We start from the raw sequence: 17371 nt of genomic DNA, 5'->3' as shown, positions 1-17371 counted from the left end.
CCTTTGGGGTGTACCTGGACCCATTTCAGCTTCACTCGCAGGTCAGCTCCTGAGGCTGAGGGCTATGGGGTTGTGGCGGGGCATGGCCTGCGGTGCCGTGCAGGGAAGGCAGACGCACCCGCACGGCATCCGCAATCATGCCCCGCCGATTTAAGTATTGCAAGCAGTTTCTGTGTCATCATCTGGATAGAAAGCATGGTTGCAGTAGCCTATATCAACAGGTAGGGGGAGACTAGGGTCCCCCCCCTCTGAACGATAGCTATGAGACTGTGGCAGTGGGCTCATCCCGTTCTACTCGCTGAAAGCACTTTATGTGCCAGGCTTCCCCTCGACATTACAGCAGGTCGAGGGGGAGCCCAATCCAACAGGAGTGGAGACTCCATCCATAGGTGGTAAACCAGATCTGGAGCCGCTTCAGAAGGGCAGAAGTAGACCTTTTTTTTTTCTTTTTTTTTTCCGGAGAATCGACACATTGCCATCTGTTCTTCTGTTCTTCTCCCTGCAGACAACCTGGTGCACCCCTGGCCACAGGCTCTTCTCTGTGCCTTCCGTCCGTACTCCCTCCTCAGGTCATAGACTCAGGTCCAGACTGAGGAGTTGAGGTTGATCCTGGTGGCCCCTCTTTGGCCCTACATGCTAGCATGCCTTGCTTACCCGGCCGTTCAGGAAGACCAGACCAGCCATTTGTCAGCTTCCACTCTGTAATTCTGGGCAGACCCCTGTCTAAGTCTCGATTGTCCCACAGGGTTGTGGAGGCCATTTCAGCAGCAGATGCCTCTTTGAATGTTTTCCTCCATTCAGATGTTCCCCTCCCCTTCAAAGTGCAGGCCCGCTGTGTCACAACATTAAACAATTTTAATCACTTTCAGCCAATAATCGATAAGAAATGTTTCATCCTTTCCAAAAATAACTTTTATTTTGATCAGAGCTTGTTCTTTAGACACAGTTACAGCTACATTTACAGCACATAGGGTTTCTTTTAATTCTTCTGCAATATGCTGTGATGTAAATAATAGACTCTGAAGTCAAAGTCATCACAGCTCTGGGAAATATTTAATATTCAGCCAAGCAGATGAATCCATTGCGATAAATAACAGGCAATTTACCATTTTTTTAAAAATTGCGCCCTATGTTGAATACTAGCTGCAAAAACAACCCAGTGATTATATCTGAGAGATGTTTTTGTATGGGAAAGGTGGAGAATGACAATGATCTGACAATCTTAAGTTACAGAAAGAAAAATATATTTATATCATTTTGTGGGTAGAGAGAGAGACAGATTCTCTTAAGATTTCTTTATTCAAATATACATAAACATTTGCTTTAATAACAGTATAATGAATTTAACATCACTATTTGTTAGTCGTGTTCAATAATGCAAGATTTGGTATCAATCTGTTATCAAGTAAATACAGGGCTTATATTGCTGATACGTACCAATACATTTTAATAATTAAGGTATATCATCAGTGTCACTAATTCTGAATAAATTTTCATCACCTTTAAGACATCCAGCAGTGCATACAGGAGCAAAACAGAACGTAAAGTATCGAGTTCATTATACTCGTAAGGAGAAACAACGTGTTGGTTGACCAGGAGGACTGTGAGACCATGACAGCTACAATAAATTATAAATGGATTAATGTCTCCCTCTATTGGCCACCAGCTGTAAACACAGTCCAGCGATTGTACTTGGAAGCTGTGTTCAGAGTCTGACATGGGGAATATGGGAGGGGAACTATATCTGTATATCCACACTGACACTTACCTCTATTTATCATGGGCCCGCCAGCGGAAAATGCGGTTTAGAAAAGCAGATAAGATGAGGTTTGCAGGGATATTTGGTGTATTATGGTAGCACAAAGTGATCACAAGCTACTGCTGTCTGAGCACAGGAAAGTCAACTCCGCCTGGGTTTTACCATGGGTGACTCAAACTACCATAACTCCTCGACCAGTTGGGCTAGAGAGTTACTGAAAGATGAGAAGACAAATGTTACGAAACTTTACAGTGCATCATTAGAATGCACGTTCAAAGACGATCCAATCACAGGTAAAAATTGACGACACATGGAGCAGAGACCCAGGTGTGCAGAAGTGACAACGCCCTAAAACGCCTGGAGATTTGCAATATAAAAGGGAGGATATGTAAAAAATTGAGTAGGCTAGGCTCAAAAACGTTTTTGTACTTATTTAGTATAGTTCATATTTAAAGTTGATGTTGTATTACATTCTGTTCATGTTAAATCTGTTTCCATTTAACTATAAATCTGAAAAAACAGAGTCTGTTTTTCCCCACTGTTGTTCCACTGTCATACAAATACAATAAAATATAACGACTGCTAGATATTGAAAGCTAAGTTTTTCTGGAAAAAAAATGTCATGATCCTGGGTCCTTTTGACCCAGCGTTTTGTGTTTTCTATTATTGTAATATTGATTCTGTTCCTCCTCGGTTAGTGTTCATTATTTGCTGCCCGTATATTCCTGTGTTTAGTCTGCGTTTTTGAGTCTGGGTCTTTACATGTATGTAGTTCCTGTTTTATTGTGAAGGTCTGTGTCTTATGTCAGTGTGTTCTGTTTACGTTTCCCCTGCCTCGTCAGCTGTGATGTCTTCCAGGTGTGTTCCCCTCCTGTGTCCCTTCCCCTAATTCCTGGCGTGTGTATTTATAGTGTGTTTTACCTCGTCCTCGTTGCTGGTTCGTCTGTGTTCATCCCCTTCATCGTTCTGTGTCTGTTCCTCCGTGCTCCTGGTAATTCTCCCTGCAAGGTACCCTCGTTCGTGTTCTGGTTTTGGTGTTAGTTTTAGTTTTCCCAGTTTAGTGTATTTTCTGTTATTTTCCTCGCCCCCTTTCTGTTGTGTTGTTATTTCACCGTTTGTTATTAAAGCTCACCCTCCACTTAAGCAGTCTGCATCTTGGGTCCATTACTAATCCTCACACGGCCTGCCTCGGCACCCCGTGACAAAAAAAGGGCGAAAGCTTTCACTTATAGTATGATTTCTTACACTTTTATAGGCAAGATTATGATACTTCCTAAAAAAAAAAAGGTCTTTCACAGGACTGTTTTTTTTGTTTTGTTTTTTTGCCTGTCACGTTCAGCACTGTAGCAATCAGAATCTTTGCCTGATACATTTCTAAAGGAGAGTTTTCATCAGTTCTCACAGTGTGGTATTTTTCCCAGTACAGGTAGATGATATAAAAATATGCAGTCCACACAGAGAACAAGTGCAGTGCTACAGGGGCACACCAGCCACTTTTTATCCCTTCAACTAAGGAAATATTTTATATTTATATTTGACAATATCAGCATGTAGTCGTCAAGACAACACCACTGTGCTGTTATTGTCTGCATTTCTTGTTGCCTCTTTGCTAAAACAAGTCATTTACTGAACAAAACTCTGGGGGCTCAGCCAGAAATCACGAGTCATTTTCAGCTAATTAATAAATAGGATATAACAGACAGTTAGAAAAGACATTTTTATACACATATAAGCATCACAGGTCACTCAGAGGAACAAAGAAGTGTTGTGATATTATGTTGACTATTTTTTTTAAAGCACCACAATTTTTTTTTACACACATCAAACTGTTCACAGCGTAAAAGACCCAAACATCACCTACAGAAAACAATAATTTTGATCAAACACAGATTTTTATCTGTTTCTCTGTGACATGAATCACACTGTAAAATCTGAATGTTGACTATACAGTTTTTATGCATCACAATTTGGCAACAAGTAATGTATATTAACATAATTCTTAGTGTTTTTTGTTACTGACATGAAAACTATCCAATAAACATGTCCATACAGTAAGCTTTAAAGATAACATGTAAAATTAAGCAGGAAGTGAGTGAACATCTTAAAGAAAAAAAAAACAAAGAGACTGAATCAAACTCATAGAACCAAATCATGAAATTGTGTCTTGATGGAAACAATGTCCCACACCATCCAACCTCCACTTTTTACAACAGAAATAAACACAATAAGATTTTAATACAAAGATGAACCATATTATCAGTCTTCCAGTGCTGACATTAAACCAAGAGCATGTCATTGTTTAATATAACTGCTGTTGATCTGGATGCTGGCAGTTCTCTAAACGTTGTCAAAATGTTCTGAGTTGGATTTTGTTGCTGACGTTGTTCGTGAGTCTTGAGTTTTGTTGAAATAATCTCTTTATGGACCTGAAACAAAATCAGAACAAATACGACTTCAAAAGTGAAAAACAAAGAAATAATGGTGCCAAAGATGTGATGATGCTTTCTGACCTTTTACACTTTCATGCTTTAATCACACAGAACTGATCTCATCAGGAAACTTACACTTTCTCACATTTTAGCTGCATGTGTTTGAAATTTAAGAGGCTCGCTATTTTATTCAGACACCACAACAGAAACACAACATAACTAAAGCCAGTCGTGATTCAGCTCATCAGCTCCACTAAACTCTGAAACTTGAATGATGTCACACATTTTACTGCACATGTAATCTGATTACTAATGATTCAGTGTCTGTAGAGTTCACATTTGTACCTGAGGCTGATTCAGGATTCACATTATTGTAGTCAGAGCTCTCCTCTGTGCCATCATGTCTGCCTGTTGTGATGATGGATTATTGTATTTAATAACATGGAGACTGTCTTCCTCTAAAATTACACAAGTTACAAAAACAATCGACCAATTATTACATTTCATGTTTCTTGTACTCACTCCTTTTATGAAGACCTTCAAGCTGAAATCCAGATGTGACGTTTTTGTATACATCTGCTGAAATAATGAAGTTTGATCAGTCAGATCAAATATTTACATTTCTTACAGCTCTGTTATTATCAAAGTTTATACTGTTTGTACCACTTCCAGTGTTTCCAGAGCCTCTGATTGATTCATAGACTGAAAGATCACCTACAAGTCATTGAAAATAGAAGTTATAAATAAAGTTAAATATAATCATTTATTTTTATTTATATCTAATAAAAGATTTTTTTCTTGATAACAAACTGAGTGTTAAAAACTGTAATAAAGAGAAAAGTAATAATTTCTGGTCTCACCATGAAGAAGAGAGGAGTAAACCTGAGTTTCACTCTGGTTGTTTGTTTGCTGTGAAGCAGAGCTTTGATTGGTGCTCTGAGACTGAGTGAGACTGAAACATTTAGCAAATAATGTAAATTTAATGAGGAATAATTCAAAGTTATTGTTATGTTTAAAATAAAACTAAACTGCTGCACCAACCTGTTACAACAGCGTTCTGTAAAAAACACAAACATTATTACATCAGTTTGTTTAAAAGTGTCACAGCATTACAAAAAAAAAAAAAAAATCTTTTAAAAGTTGATCAGAAAATCTCTCACCCTTTATCTTTCTGTAGCAACACATCAGCAGCAGCACGACAATAATTCCACTAACAAGTCCGATGATGAACGGAACAATAAATGAACTTCTTTCACATCCAAAACCTGAAACTAGAAAATTTCAGTTCAGAGCCAGAAACAAAGTTAAGCTGAGCAGATCACATGATCACAATTTAAGCCCAAACTGTGAATTAACTCTATTTAATGTGTATAACTTTAGGTCACATGCTTTGTTTAAATTACTTAACTCCCCACAATGAACACATCAACACAAGTCCAGTCTCTTAAATTTCCTCTTAAAATGTTGACTTCATTAAATCTGCTTTACAAACTTTTACTATATAAATATGTCAAATGTGTCAAATCTTAATATAAAGAAACAAAAACTGATGTTTACATTGAGATTTTCTGTTTTCTGTCAGAAACTGTCAGCATGACTCTGCTCTGTGGTTTCATGTTGTGACTCCTGTTCTACTTGCAGTGTTACTTGTAGAATTGCTGCAGAACTAATTGTGAATTTATGTTGATTTGGAGATTTGCTGAAAGTGGTTGTTTCACATTCATAATCCCACCTAGTCTCCCCTCCTTGGATCACATTCCTGACACTGATTCTCTAGACTCCACATTTTACATGAATATTCATGTTCAACCATTTCCAATAAGAACATTTTTATAAAGAGGTTACCATGAGATATAATGCTGTTTGGCCTTCATTGTAATCCTCAATCATCAAACTGTTCAACATTGTTTCTGAATCCAAACTCACCAGTTTTGTAAGAAACAAATCAAAAACTTAAATACCATTGAGTAAAAATCTTAATCTCACTAGCTTCTTTAACGGTGACGTCACTGCTGTCCTCTGTGGAGAAAACTGGATCTCCTCTCCCTCCTCTGCAGTAATAGATGCCTCCTTCTGAAATACTGATAGTGTGCTCTGATGTTCCAGCTTCTATTTTCTGAGGTACAGAAAACTCTGAATCACGTCTGAACCAGTCAAACTTCCAGCCAGCAGAGCCCTCCACAGAGCAGCTCAGTGTCACACTGCCCCCTGCTGGTATGATTGAACTTTGTGCTGTCAGAGTGGCCCTGGGTTTACTTGCTGTTGAAGAAACAAAATAAGTAAAACATTAAATCATCATCAAGAAGAAATTAGTAATCCTGCATGTAGGGATGGGAATAGAAAACTGTTTCTTGTATAGAACTGGTTCCCAGTAGTCCAAGTAATGGGAATCATTAGTCTGCCTCATTAGGTTCTTGCACTCTCGCTATGATCAGCTTATTGTATTCATTTGTTAACACCAAAAATGTATGGATGTGTTTTCTGTTATTGATTCTAAATTGCTGCCTGTTACGTCCCTCTGCAGCCCCTAATCATCTTAATGTGTTCAGCTGGTGCTAATTGGCCACACCTAGTCAGGTGTGGATAAAAGCATACCTGAGGCAAGCTTCCCAGGGAGCTCACTTGTCTTTGCCTTGGTGGTACCAGCCATTTTAGCCAACCTGGTGTTCCATTTTAAGAAAAAAAACCCTCTTCTCACCCACAATCTGGTATTCATCTCTTTTTTTTTTTTTTTATGTTGCGGCTTTTGAGCCGGGTCGTAACATAAGTGGGGGCTCGTCCGGGATCGTTTGGACATTTTAGTGGAGATTGAATATCAGTTTTTTGTATTGCTTTTAAGTGGGTGAGCGATGGTGTTCACTGTGATTGAGTAGCGTCCCTTTAGTAAGTGTGTTTCAGCTGGGTGGCTGTGCTGCCCTTCCATCGAAGCACTTGTTTGTTTTTTTTGCTTTATTGTTTTAGTTTTTTGTGTTTGGTGGTTATCCTGGGTGGGGGTACGCTTCAGGGTTTGGTGGGAGACTGTACCCCTGGTCTGCTGCCTACCCTTGAGTTTGCGTTTAAAGTTGCCTTGAGCCCGGTACACCACTGAAGACTAGACAGGTAAAGTTTTATTGGTGGGTTTTTTTTTTTTTTTTAGCATTTTAGGATGGGAGTTGCTCAAAGTGAACCAGTGGCACTAAACTTGGCAGGAGGTTTGAGACCAGTCATTAATTATGATCTGTAGCTGAGGCAGGTAGGCTGTTTTTAAGTTGGCATTGTGTGTACACCATGTGTGTGCATATGTCAGTGTTGATGGATGCTAATGAGATCCTCATGAAGTGAGTGTTTTGTGCTGTGACCTTTAGTGTTGTGGGGAATATGGCTATTTTGTTGGATCACTTGTGAGTGTTGTTGGCCAGGTGATGGCAATAACACTGAGGGGTGCTGAGCCACCCTTGACGTGATCATTGTGTGGCCATAGCTCTCCATTTGTGGTTGGTCACTAGTGTGTTTGCTTCACTGAACTTTGTGGATTAAGTAACTTGTTGTGGTATAGGGCCACTTGTATGTGACCGTTTGTGTAGTGGAGACAACAGATCACTTAGTTGTGATTCTTTGTTGCTACTTTTGGTTTTGTGTTGTAGCAGGTCAGGTAATCATTTTGGGTTTGACTGTGCTCTTTTGTGTTGGTCACATGTTACTTTTTGTGTGTGTTTAGTGTGGCAACTTCAAACCCTTATGCAGGGGCATCCATGCTTAAAGATGCCAACTACAATGTGAACACTGTGCTTCTGTTAGCTCTTACTCTTATTTCAGGTTTGTAGGTCAAGGACCTGAAGGCTTCAGAGGGGCTTTTAATAAATTTAGGGGTCCGAGAGGAACCCTTTTGAGGGAGGAGGTGTTACGTCCCTCTGCAGCCCCTAATCATCTTAATGTGTTCAGCTGGTGCTAATTGGCCACACCTAGTCAGGTGTGGATAAAAGCATACTTGAGGCAGGCTTTCGGGGAGCTCACTTGTCTTTGCCTTGGTGACACCGGCCATTGTAGCCAACCTGGTAGTCGGTTTTTAAGATAAAACCTCTTCTCACCTACACTCTGCTATTCGTCTCCTTTTTTATGTTGCGGCTTTTGAGCCGGGTCGTAACACTGCCGAGTCACATTTACTCTGCTGGAATTGCAGCTCAATCAATAAAATATATTTCATGTTGATTTATAAACAAAATAAAGTGTTTTCCATCTCTGGTTTATTAGGCTGTGAGATAGTAAGCTTTAATGTTTAAATGGATCCAGTTTAAAGATTCAGAGCTCTCATGTGCAGCCGTCACCTTGGAAACAAAGCGCAGCGCCCACCGCCTGCTCAGAGATTAAATTAATAACTTGAACTAAAATGTTTATTTTACAGCTCTGTGCACTAAATACCAAGATTATTCTTTTCTGCTGCATTAATCTTAGTTTCAGTGTTGTATTGAACTGTTATATTTGTATATTCTTCATAGATTTTATCATCTTCATGTGATAGTGTCTCTGATTGAAGGAGGCACTCACAGAGATCATTTTGTGCAGAAGAAAAGTCACATGAGACTTTTTATGCAAGTTTGCTCAGAGCACCAAAACATTTTACAGTCAAATGAGGTCATCTATGACTACACATTAAATTTTCTGTGAATTTTAAATGTCCCTAAACACAAGTTTTTAATGTAACACAGGTGTTCTCTTTTACTTTAAAACTACACTACAGATGCACCTGATCTATTATTTATTCATTAAAACTGTCATCTCTTTACATTCCCCTTTAAATGAGTCATTTCAGAGTCACGGTGCACTCACTGTGTGTGTGTTTGCACAGTGACTTTCTTGGAGAGTCTGAATAGTTTCTTTATGTCAAGTTTAAAACAGGAAAGTTCAGTTTGAATTGTAGACCAACTTACATGAAACTGTCAGTCTGAAGGCATCACTCCATCCTGTTAAGAGATAGTCACTGCTACCCCGACATCTGTAGTCTCCACTGTGGGACACTGAAACTCTGCTGATCCTGTATTCACTGGATGTTGGAGGGCTGTTTGTGTTGGGTGCTGTCCATTCATATTTCCACACCTTTCCTTCACCTCCCTGAATCTCACATCTGAGAGTGATTGTCTCACCAGTGAATATCTGAGACCAGCTGTGCTGCAGCTTCACATTGGTCCTGTTGGAAACTTTCCACACCAAAATTCCTCAGTTAGGTCACAAAAGGAATGAATGAACATTTTTATAATCCCTGTAGCTGAATCTCCTCCTGCTGGCTGATTGAAAATGGAAAAGAAAAATCGTTTCTAACAAAAGGCTGATTAACAAGAATCAGAAGTTTGCGGCTTGGAATCCTAAGAGAGCAAAAACAGATGCAGCAATGTTGAAGGAATGCATATTGTCATTATTTACCTGTTTAAATCAAAACTTTAAAGAAGCTCAATTAATTTAAAGCATTTATGTTTCTGCTTATTCAAATATATTGTCAAGTTTAACATGGTCTATTCTACTCCTGCCCAAACTTGAAAATGGCCTTGATAACATGAAAAGATGCACAGCTTTCTTCTTTATTGGCCAGTAGATTATTAGTTGCTTTGTCAGTCAGTTATTTAGTTAGATCAATCTCCTCCCCCTTTTGTGAGTGTGGACGCTTCCTCTCTTTGCTCTTTAAATGCTTTGCTTCTTTTATTGATTTTTATTGATTTTTATGCTGATTTTTTCCCTTTTTTCCGTATGAGCTTACCTGTGAGAGCTTCTGGACACTTATAGATCATTAGGACTAAAGTGTTCTTAACAGAAACAGCAACATTTTCTAGTTACCTTATCCTCAGCGGTCTGTGTGTCTGTGGCCTAGACACAGCTGAAGCCTGATTACAGCGTCTGGGCACCGAACAGCCTCAATAGCCTGGAAAGGTGCTAACCACTAGGCTAACTAGCAACAAGATGCCTTCCCTCTCCACAGATGACTACCACAGCCTCCTGCAGAAGATTGCAGTACTGGAGACAAAAATTCATCGCTTAGAAGTAAACATGGAGGTAAATGGACTGTGTGGAAATGAAACAACCTTGCCTTTGATTCAAAACAATGGCGATGAGCAAGCTAGTACACAGCTAAGGAGCACAGATAACATGACCAAGAAAGTAGACTCTGTGCATTATAATAAATCCTCAAGCGATAATCCCCTTGGACTGTCTTGGTGCAAAACCAAGACATAAATCATGTCTCCTGGAAGGGGAGGACGTATCACAGGCAGAGCACAGCGAGCTGAAATCTCTGAAACCGACTGGCCTTCACTTCCTACGAGACAGAGAAGCTCTTCTACCCTGTATACGGGAGGAAACAGGACTGGACAACCGTGAATAGGAAGGTTAACAACAAACCTCCAAAACAACTGAATGTGAAACTGCAGAACAGATTCGCCCACTATCAAAGGACCCTGGATCTATATCGGACAACCATCCATCTAAAAGTAGCGAAGTAAGGTCTGAAAATCTGTTGAAAAGTAAAAGGCCACAGGAAAGCTAAAGGCTAGGCCTGAAACTCTGATTGTGGGTGACTCTGCCGTAAAGGATGTACAAAGGATGTGCGGTAAGAACACTAAAGTCCTCTGCTTTCCTAAGGATAGGGTCAACAACCTGAAGGAGAGAATTCTTCAAATTGCAGATGAATATCCAACTGTGACAAACATTGTTCTGCATACAGGGTCAAACGATGTGTCCAAACAACAGTCGGAGGTTCTGAAACGGGACTTTACTGATTATTAAATACTGTAAACTCTCTGAATGCAGCTGTATTCATCAGTGGACCTGTACCGCCCGTCAGAGGAGGAGACGAGAGATTCAGCAGGTTGTTTGCACTGAATAAATGGCTCATATCAGCATGTACTGACCACTCAGTGCATTTTATCAACAACTTTAATATTTTTGGGAACGCAGGCATCTGTTTAAAGCAAATGGATTTAATTTTAACAAGTCAGGGGTGAAACTGTTCACCTCCAACTTGTTTTATTCCATACGTCATCCATCTGTGCTTGGTGCCAAGGCTGAGATAAACGAGGAGTTATCTCATAAAGAGGAACAAACAGTACTCCAAGAACAGACAAAGCCCAGCAGAAACCTTGAGGAGGAGCTCCATCTGCCCCCACCCGGGAAGAGCCTCAGAAAGGAGAGACATCTGAGGCAAGAAGAGGGGTCCCTATTTGCCAACTCTCTCAACAACACCAACGACCAGGACCAGGGACCATGACCTTCCCCAGTCCCCCAAACCCCTGACAGGCCATCACCCTCCTCCCCTCCCTTTCTCCCTCCTCTCCACACCTGAAATTCACTGAGGAGATGATGGAGCGGGTCAATGCTGGGCTCAGATCTACCCCTGGCCCAATCCCTTTTGTCCCCCATAAACCCCCACCAGAGCATTCAAAGGTTCGCCATCGAGCCCCGCCCTCAACAGAGCAATCGAAGTTACATTGCCCAGCCTCGCCCCCCTTAGTTCCTCCTTACCACCTTCATGCCCTGTCTCCGCAGTCTGATGTGTGATGTGTGGAGGGTCCGGGCTGCGAGGATTATGGGAGTGGTGACTTTTCCCAGGAGAAGCTGGGACCCTGTTTACTAGAAGGTTTTAAAATTTCTGTACTTTTAGGCGACAGAAGGAGACATGTGGCCTGGTCAAAACACAGAGAGCTGCACTCTAAAAGATCTTTAAATATAGTAAACATACCTTGTGTGCCACAGACTGCTCCCAAACACGAGGGGGCAAATAATACCTCTAAAACACTTAAGTTGGCTTTATTAAACGTTAGATCTTTAGCTGGGAAAACATTTTTAATTAATGATTTAATCACTGAGCACAGCCTTGATTTTATGTTTTTAACTGAAACTTGGTTGGACCAAAGTAACAGTGGAGCTGTTCTCATCGAGACGACCCCTCCTAACTACAGTTTTATCAGTGAGGCCAGGGTGAGCAGGAGAGGAGGAGGGGTTGCTGTCTAATTTAATGAATCATTTCAATATAAGCAGCTATCTCCTGGAAGTTTTCAGTCTTTTGAATATGTGGCTTTACAGCTGAAGGCCCCATCCAAAGTTCTGTTTCTTAATGTTTACAGGCCTCCCAAATACTGCACAGACTTTTTAATGACCTCAGTGAACTGCTGTCTGTGATCTGTGTTGATTTCGACTGTGTAATTATTGTTGGGGATTTTAACATCCATGTGGACAACCCTCAGGACAAAGGGACTAAAGACCTGAGTAACACTCTGGGCAACTTTGGGCTGACTCAGCATGTAACAGAGGCCACACATAATAGAGGACACACTCTTGACCTACTGATCTCCAAGGGCCTGAGCATTTCAAAGGTTACTGTGTCTGATGTGGGCCTGTCTGATCATTACTGTGTTTTCTTTGAAAGTAAAATCTCAGCCCACACAAATATATCAACAGCAGTGATCACAAAACAGTGTATAACTGAACACAGTAGTGAGATCTTTAACCAGGTCTTCCCATTAACACCTGACCCGTCCAGAGGTTCAGTCAATGAGCTCGTCAATAGCTTCAATGCTAAAATGTTTTTTTTTTCTTCTTCTTTCTTTCTTTTTTCTTTTTCTTCTCTTTTTTTTCTTCTTCTTTTTTTTTCTTTCTTCTTCTTTTTTCTTTTTTTCTCCTTTTTTTAAATTTTTTTTCTTCTTCTTCTTTTATCTTTTTTCCTGTGAGCATGGACGTGCTTGTTTTTTTTTTTTTTTTTTTTTAAAGGTTCCTTCATGTAATGATCTGCTAGAGGCTGTGGGGGGCCACTGCCCCGTCCTCCAGGGCATGACGCAGGTATGGAGGAGATCAAACCCAGACATCCAGAGGCCCCAGAACACAAGAGACCAAGGAAGACCAACAGAGGGGCAGCTGCGTCACTATCCCTGTCATGGCCCTGTGCCTCCCCGGCTAGCCCGGTCTGGCTACAAGTGTTTTTGCCTCTTTTGTCCCTTCTCTCTTCCCTCTCGCGCTCTGCGCACCACCGGGGCGGAGTTCTCTGTGAGCTCCCGCACCTGCAAACAATCTCCTGTGATCAGCGCTCACTCTGGCTCGGTACTTAAGGAGGTGGCCGGAGGTGCCTCGTCGCTGGATTATTGTGTAACACTCGTTAGTGTCATTACAAATCAAGCTTTCTCTGAGTTTCACTCGTGCCGCTGCTTACCTGTTCTCCTTTCCTGTGTCAGACTTCTCGCCAGCCTGAGGATCGCCATTTGGTGAGCTAAAGCCGGAGTACGAGCTAGCCTGAGCGTCCGGGAGAAATTGTACATAGCCCGTGTGTTCCTTCCCTGTGCCTGTGTCCCTGGAGACCCTCCTTCCCGTGACCTCCCCCCCACTTGTATATATTCGCACCTGGTGTCTGTTGTTAATAAATTGTGAACCTTTTGAGACGGTCTGCCTTTGAGTCTCTCCTGAGCCTGACAATCCCAGAAAGAGCTGAGGAGAGTCCCAGATGAGGGGTCACTCAGCAGCCGCGGAGCAGAAGCCAGGGGGGGTTGCAGTGACGTGCCCGTGAGCTCCGCCGGCAGCCAGCTGTGCCTGAGTGACCGAGCCCCGGGCCGAGGGCACCCCACCCCCGAAGTGGCCCGAGTGAGCCCCAGGCTCCAGGTCCCGATAAGCAGCCGCCAAGGAGTGAGCCGGTGTGTACCTGGGCGCCCATCCCCGGACACAAAGAACCACCAACGCACCGATGTCTGAGGGCGTCCGCCACCGGCAGGGGAAGTGGTGGGGGGAGATAGGCCTCCAAACCTTGGAGGGCCTGAGATGTCCCCAGAGAGGTGGCGTCTGATACCCAACCTGACATATAGACAGAGACATACAGGCACACACAGATACAAACATCTATTCCCACCCTCATGCTCTCATAAGCAATTACTCCACACTCAACCAACGTGGAGACAGACATAAAGAGACGCTGTACACACAATCACTCTCCCCAAGCGTACTCTAAGAACCGGGTCTAGGTACCCCTGCCCTGGAGGGGAAACAGCACCCAGACCCAGGTGGTGTTACCCTTTCCCTGCGGTGGGGAGAAGCAGACCGCCCGACTCCGCAGCAGCAGGGAGGCCCCACATTCCAGACCCCAGTCGGACGGCCAACTCCTCCTCCTAGCCCCCCCGCTCCAGCAGGCCGCAGAGAACGGGGGTGTGTGAAGACTCCAAACCTCCCTCCACCCGCTCATATGTAGTGTTGATGTATGTGTGTTCTAAGGTGCATTTAAAACCCAGGAGGGCATGGAGCTACCTGCCAGAGCACCAGGTAAGCGATAGCCCCTCCTGCTAGCCCTCAATGTCTACGTGTATTTAAAATTGAGAGGTGGGCAACAACGCCAGGGGTGAGGTGTACACCCTAATGGTAATTTGGATTCTGTGTGGCGTGCCCACCCCAAGATCCTATATGTATGTGTAATGAGAGTGTGAGTAATGTGAATGTCTAAGTTGTGGGATAAAATTGAGGCAGAGGCAGCCAGAAGGGGACAGAGGGGGGATGCCTCCTCTGCACCCTGGTGACACACCCCTACCCCAAGGCCCTGCATGTGTGGGTGATTGTGGTGGAGCGGAAGAGGGAGGCAGCTGGAGATGGGAGGGAAGGAAGGAGGGGCAGTGACCCCTCCTGGGCCAGCTCCCCGCTGACCCCAGTAGGCACCCCATACTCTGCAACCCGCCAGGAAGGGGGCCCAGGCCCATCCGGACCGGGGCCCAGTGCAGTAGCGCCGCCCGGCCCCACAGAGCCTGGGACAGTCCACCTGACCCCACCACAGAGAAAACTGCACCCACCCCATCATCCACTCATCTTCCAGACTACACAAGACAATAGACGCCCAGGCTGAGATCTTCCTCCACCTCTCCTGTATCTCCCCTCCTGCAGAGAGAGTTCCTGAAGAGAGGAAAGCTCCTGCAAGATGTGACAACCTCCCCCACCAGTTGAAGAGCCCTCCAGGTGGCTCGATGCACAGGCGGCACCCTGCGCCAGGACTGGGCCCCATACACCCACCCGCCCACAACCCGGCAACACACCAACCAGGACCCAAGCCCCTGAGGCCCAGCCAGGGCCCCAGCCCAGAGACGGAGCGCCCCCAGAACCTCACGCCCGTCCCGGACCCACCCAGGGGCAGCCAGGCTACCAGGTCAGTAACCCACGTCCGTCAGCACAGACCCTCCCCTAGCCCTGCTGCACGCAGCCACGAGGAAACCATCACCTAAGAGCCAACAGAGCCCCTAAAATGTTAAATGTAATGGACACTATTGCTCCCATTAAGGTGAAGGTTATCTCTGGAAGGAAAAACTCTCCATGGAGAAACTCCACACTGGTGAAAAAATGAAAAAGAGAGTGTAGGAAAGCTGAGCGCAGATGGAGAAAAACAAACCTCCAGGTTCATTATGACATCTATAAAGAGAAACTTCACAATTATAATTTACAACTGAGGAGTGCAAGGAGGTCCTATTTCTCTGACATCATCACTAAAAACAGTCATAACGCTCGGGTCTTATTTTCTACAGTTGACAGGCTAACAAACCCTCCTGTGTCAGTGGCAGCTGAACTTCATTCGACCATGGCCTGCAATGACTTTGCCAAATTCTTCATAGAAAAAATCCAAAAGATTAGACAAGCAATTGGTACATCAACAGCATATTCAGGATATGTACTGTGTCCACCGAAAAACTGTTTAAACACCATCAAACAGTTTCACCCTATTAACAGCAAAGACCTGGAGGACATCTTAGGCCAACTGAACTCCTCCTCTTGCTGTTTAGATGTCCTGCCAACAAGTTTTTTCAAAAAGGTCTCAAAGACTTTGGAGTCAGACCTGTTACAGATCGTCAACTTTTCTTTATTGTCAGGTGTGTTTCCAGAATCACTAAAAACTGCTGTAATTAAACATATACTGAAAAAGGACAATCTTGACAAGACACAAATGAACAACTACAGGCCGATTTCAAATCTCCCATTTTTAAGTAAGATAATTGAAAAAGCAGTTTCTCAACAGCTCAATTACTTCTTAAAACAGAATAACTGCTATGATGCCTTCCAGTCAGGTTTTAGACAGAACCACAGCACTGAAACCGCTCTGACCAAAGTGTTTAATGACATATGTCTGAATACAGACAATGGAAAAATGTCAGTCTTAGTTTTACTGGATCTCAGTGCAGCATTTGATACAGTTGACCACAACATATTACTCAAACAACTGGAGAACTGGGCAGGTCTTTCAGGGACTGTACTAAACTGGTTCAAAACATACTTAGAAAATAGGAAATACTTTGTATCAATAGGCAACTTCGCATCTGAGCAGACAAGTATCACATGTGGAGTTCCCCAAGGTTCCATCTTGGGACCCCTTCTGTTTAACATTTACATGCTCCCACTGGCACAGATTATAAAGAACAACAAAATAAACTATCACAGCTATGCAGATGACACACAAATATATATCACAATGTCACCAGGAGACCGAGGCCCTGTACAGGCTCTTGGTAAATGCATTGAGGAAATTAATGACTGGTTGTGCCACAATTTTCTCCAGCTAAACAAAAACAAAACTGAAGTAATAGTCTTTGGAGCCAAAGAAAAACGATTACAGGTCACCAGAGAACTTCAATCTATACACCTAAAAACCACCAACCAGGTGAGAAATTTGGGTGTAGTGATGGATGCAGACCTAAACTTAGAAAAACACATTAAGACAATAACAAAATCAGCTTACTATCACCTCAAGAATATATCAAGGATAAAAGATCTGATGTCTCAACAGGACCTGGAAAAACTAGTCCATGTATTCATCTTTAGTAGGCTTGATTACTGTAACAGCATCTTTACAGGTCTACCTAAAAAAATCAGTCAGACAACTACAGCTCATTCAGAACTCTGCTGCTCGAGTCCTCACTAAGACCAAAAATGTGGACCACATCAGTCCAGCTCTGAGGTCTTTACACTGGCTGCCTGTCCGTCAGAGGATAGACTTTAAAATTCTGATGCTGGTCTATAAGCTCTGAATGGTTTAGGGCCAAAATACATCAGTGACCTCCTGACCCAGTATGAACCTTCCAGATCCCTCAGGTCATCTGGATCCGGTCTTTTATCAGTTCCCAGAGTCAGAACCAGACACGGAGAAGCTGCATTCAGCTTTTATGCTCCATATATCTGGAACAAACTCCCAGAAAGCCTCAGATCAGCTGAAACA

General features: G+C 42.9%; 2 protein-coding genes across 2 annotated transcripts in view; both read right to left on the bottom strand.

Annotated features, from left to right (window-relative positions):
- LOC116312707 (low affinity immunoglobulin gamma Fc region receptor II-like) overlaps window positions 1-17371 on the bottom strand; it is a 100624-nt gene that overhangs the window by 26783 nt on the left and 56470 nt on the right. The gene's annotated exons all lie outside the window — the stretch shown is intronic.
- The window catches only part of LOC120439141 (Fc receptor-like protein 4), a 43813-nt gene that overhangs the window by 24111 nt on the left and 2331 nt on the right, over window positions 1-17371 (bottom strand). Inside the window, exon 4 of the mRNA XM_039609885.1 lies at window positions 9096-9362. Within this exon, the coding sequence (XP_039465819.1) occupies window positions 9096-9362 (267 nt within the window). The remainder of the gene's footprint in view (window positions 1-9095; window positions 9363-17371) is intronic.

Source organism: Oreochromis aureus, linkage group 3 (assembly GCF_013358895.1).
Source record: "Oreochromis aureus strain Israel breed Guangdong linkage group 3, ZZ_aureus, whole genome shotgun sequence".
NCBI lineage: Eukaryota > Metazoa > Chordata > Actinopteri > Cichliformes > Cichlidae > Oreochromis > Oreochromis aureus.
Note: the sequence above shows the minus strand (reverse complement) of the source record. Positions and strands in the feature narration are given on the sequence as shown.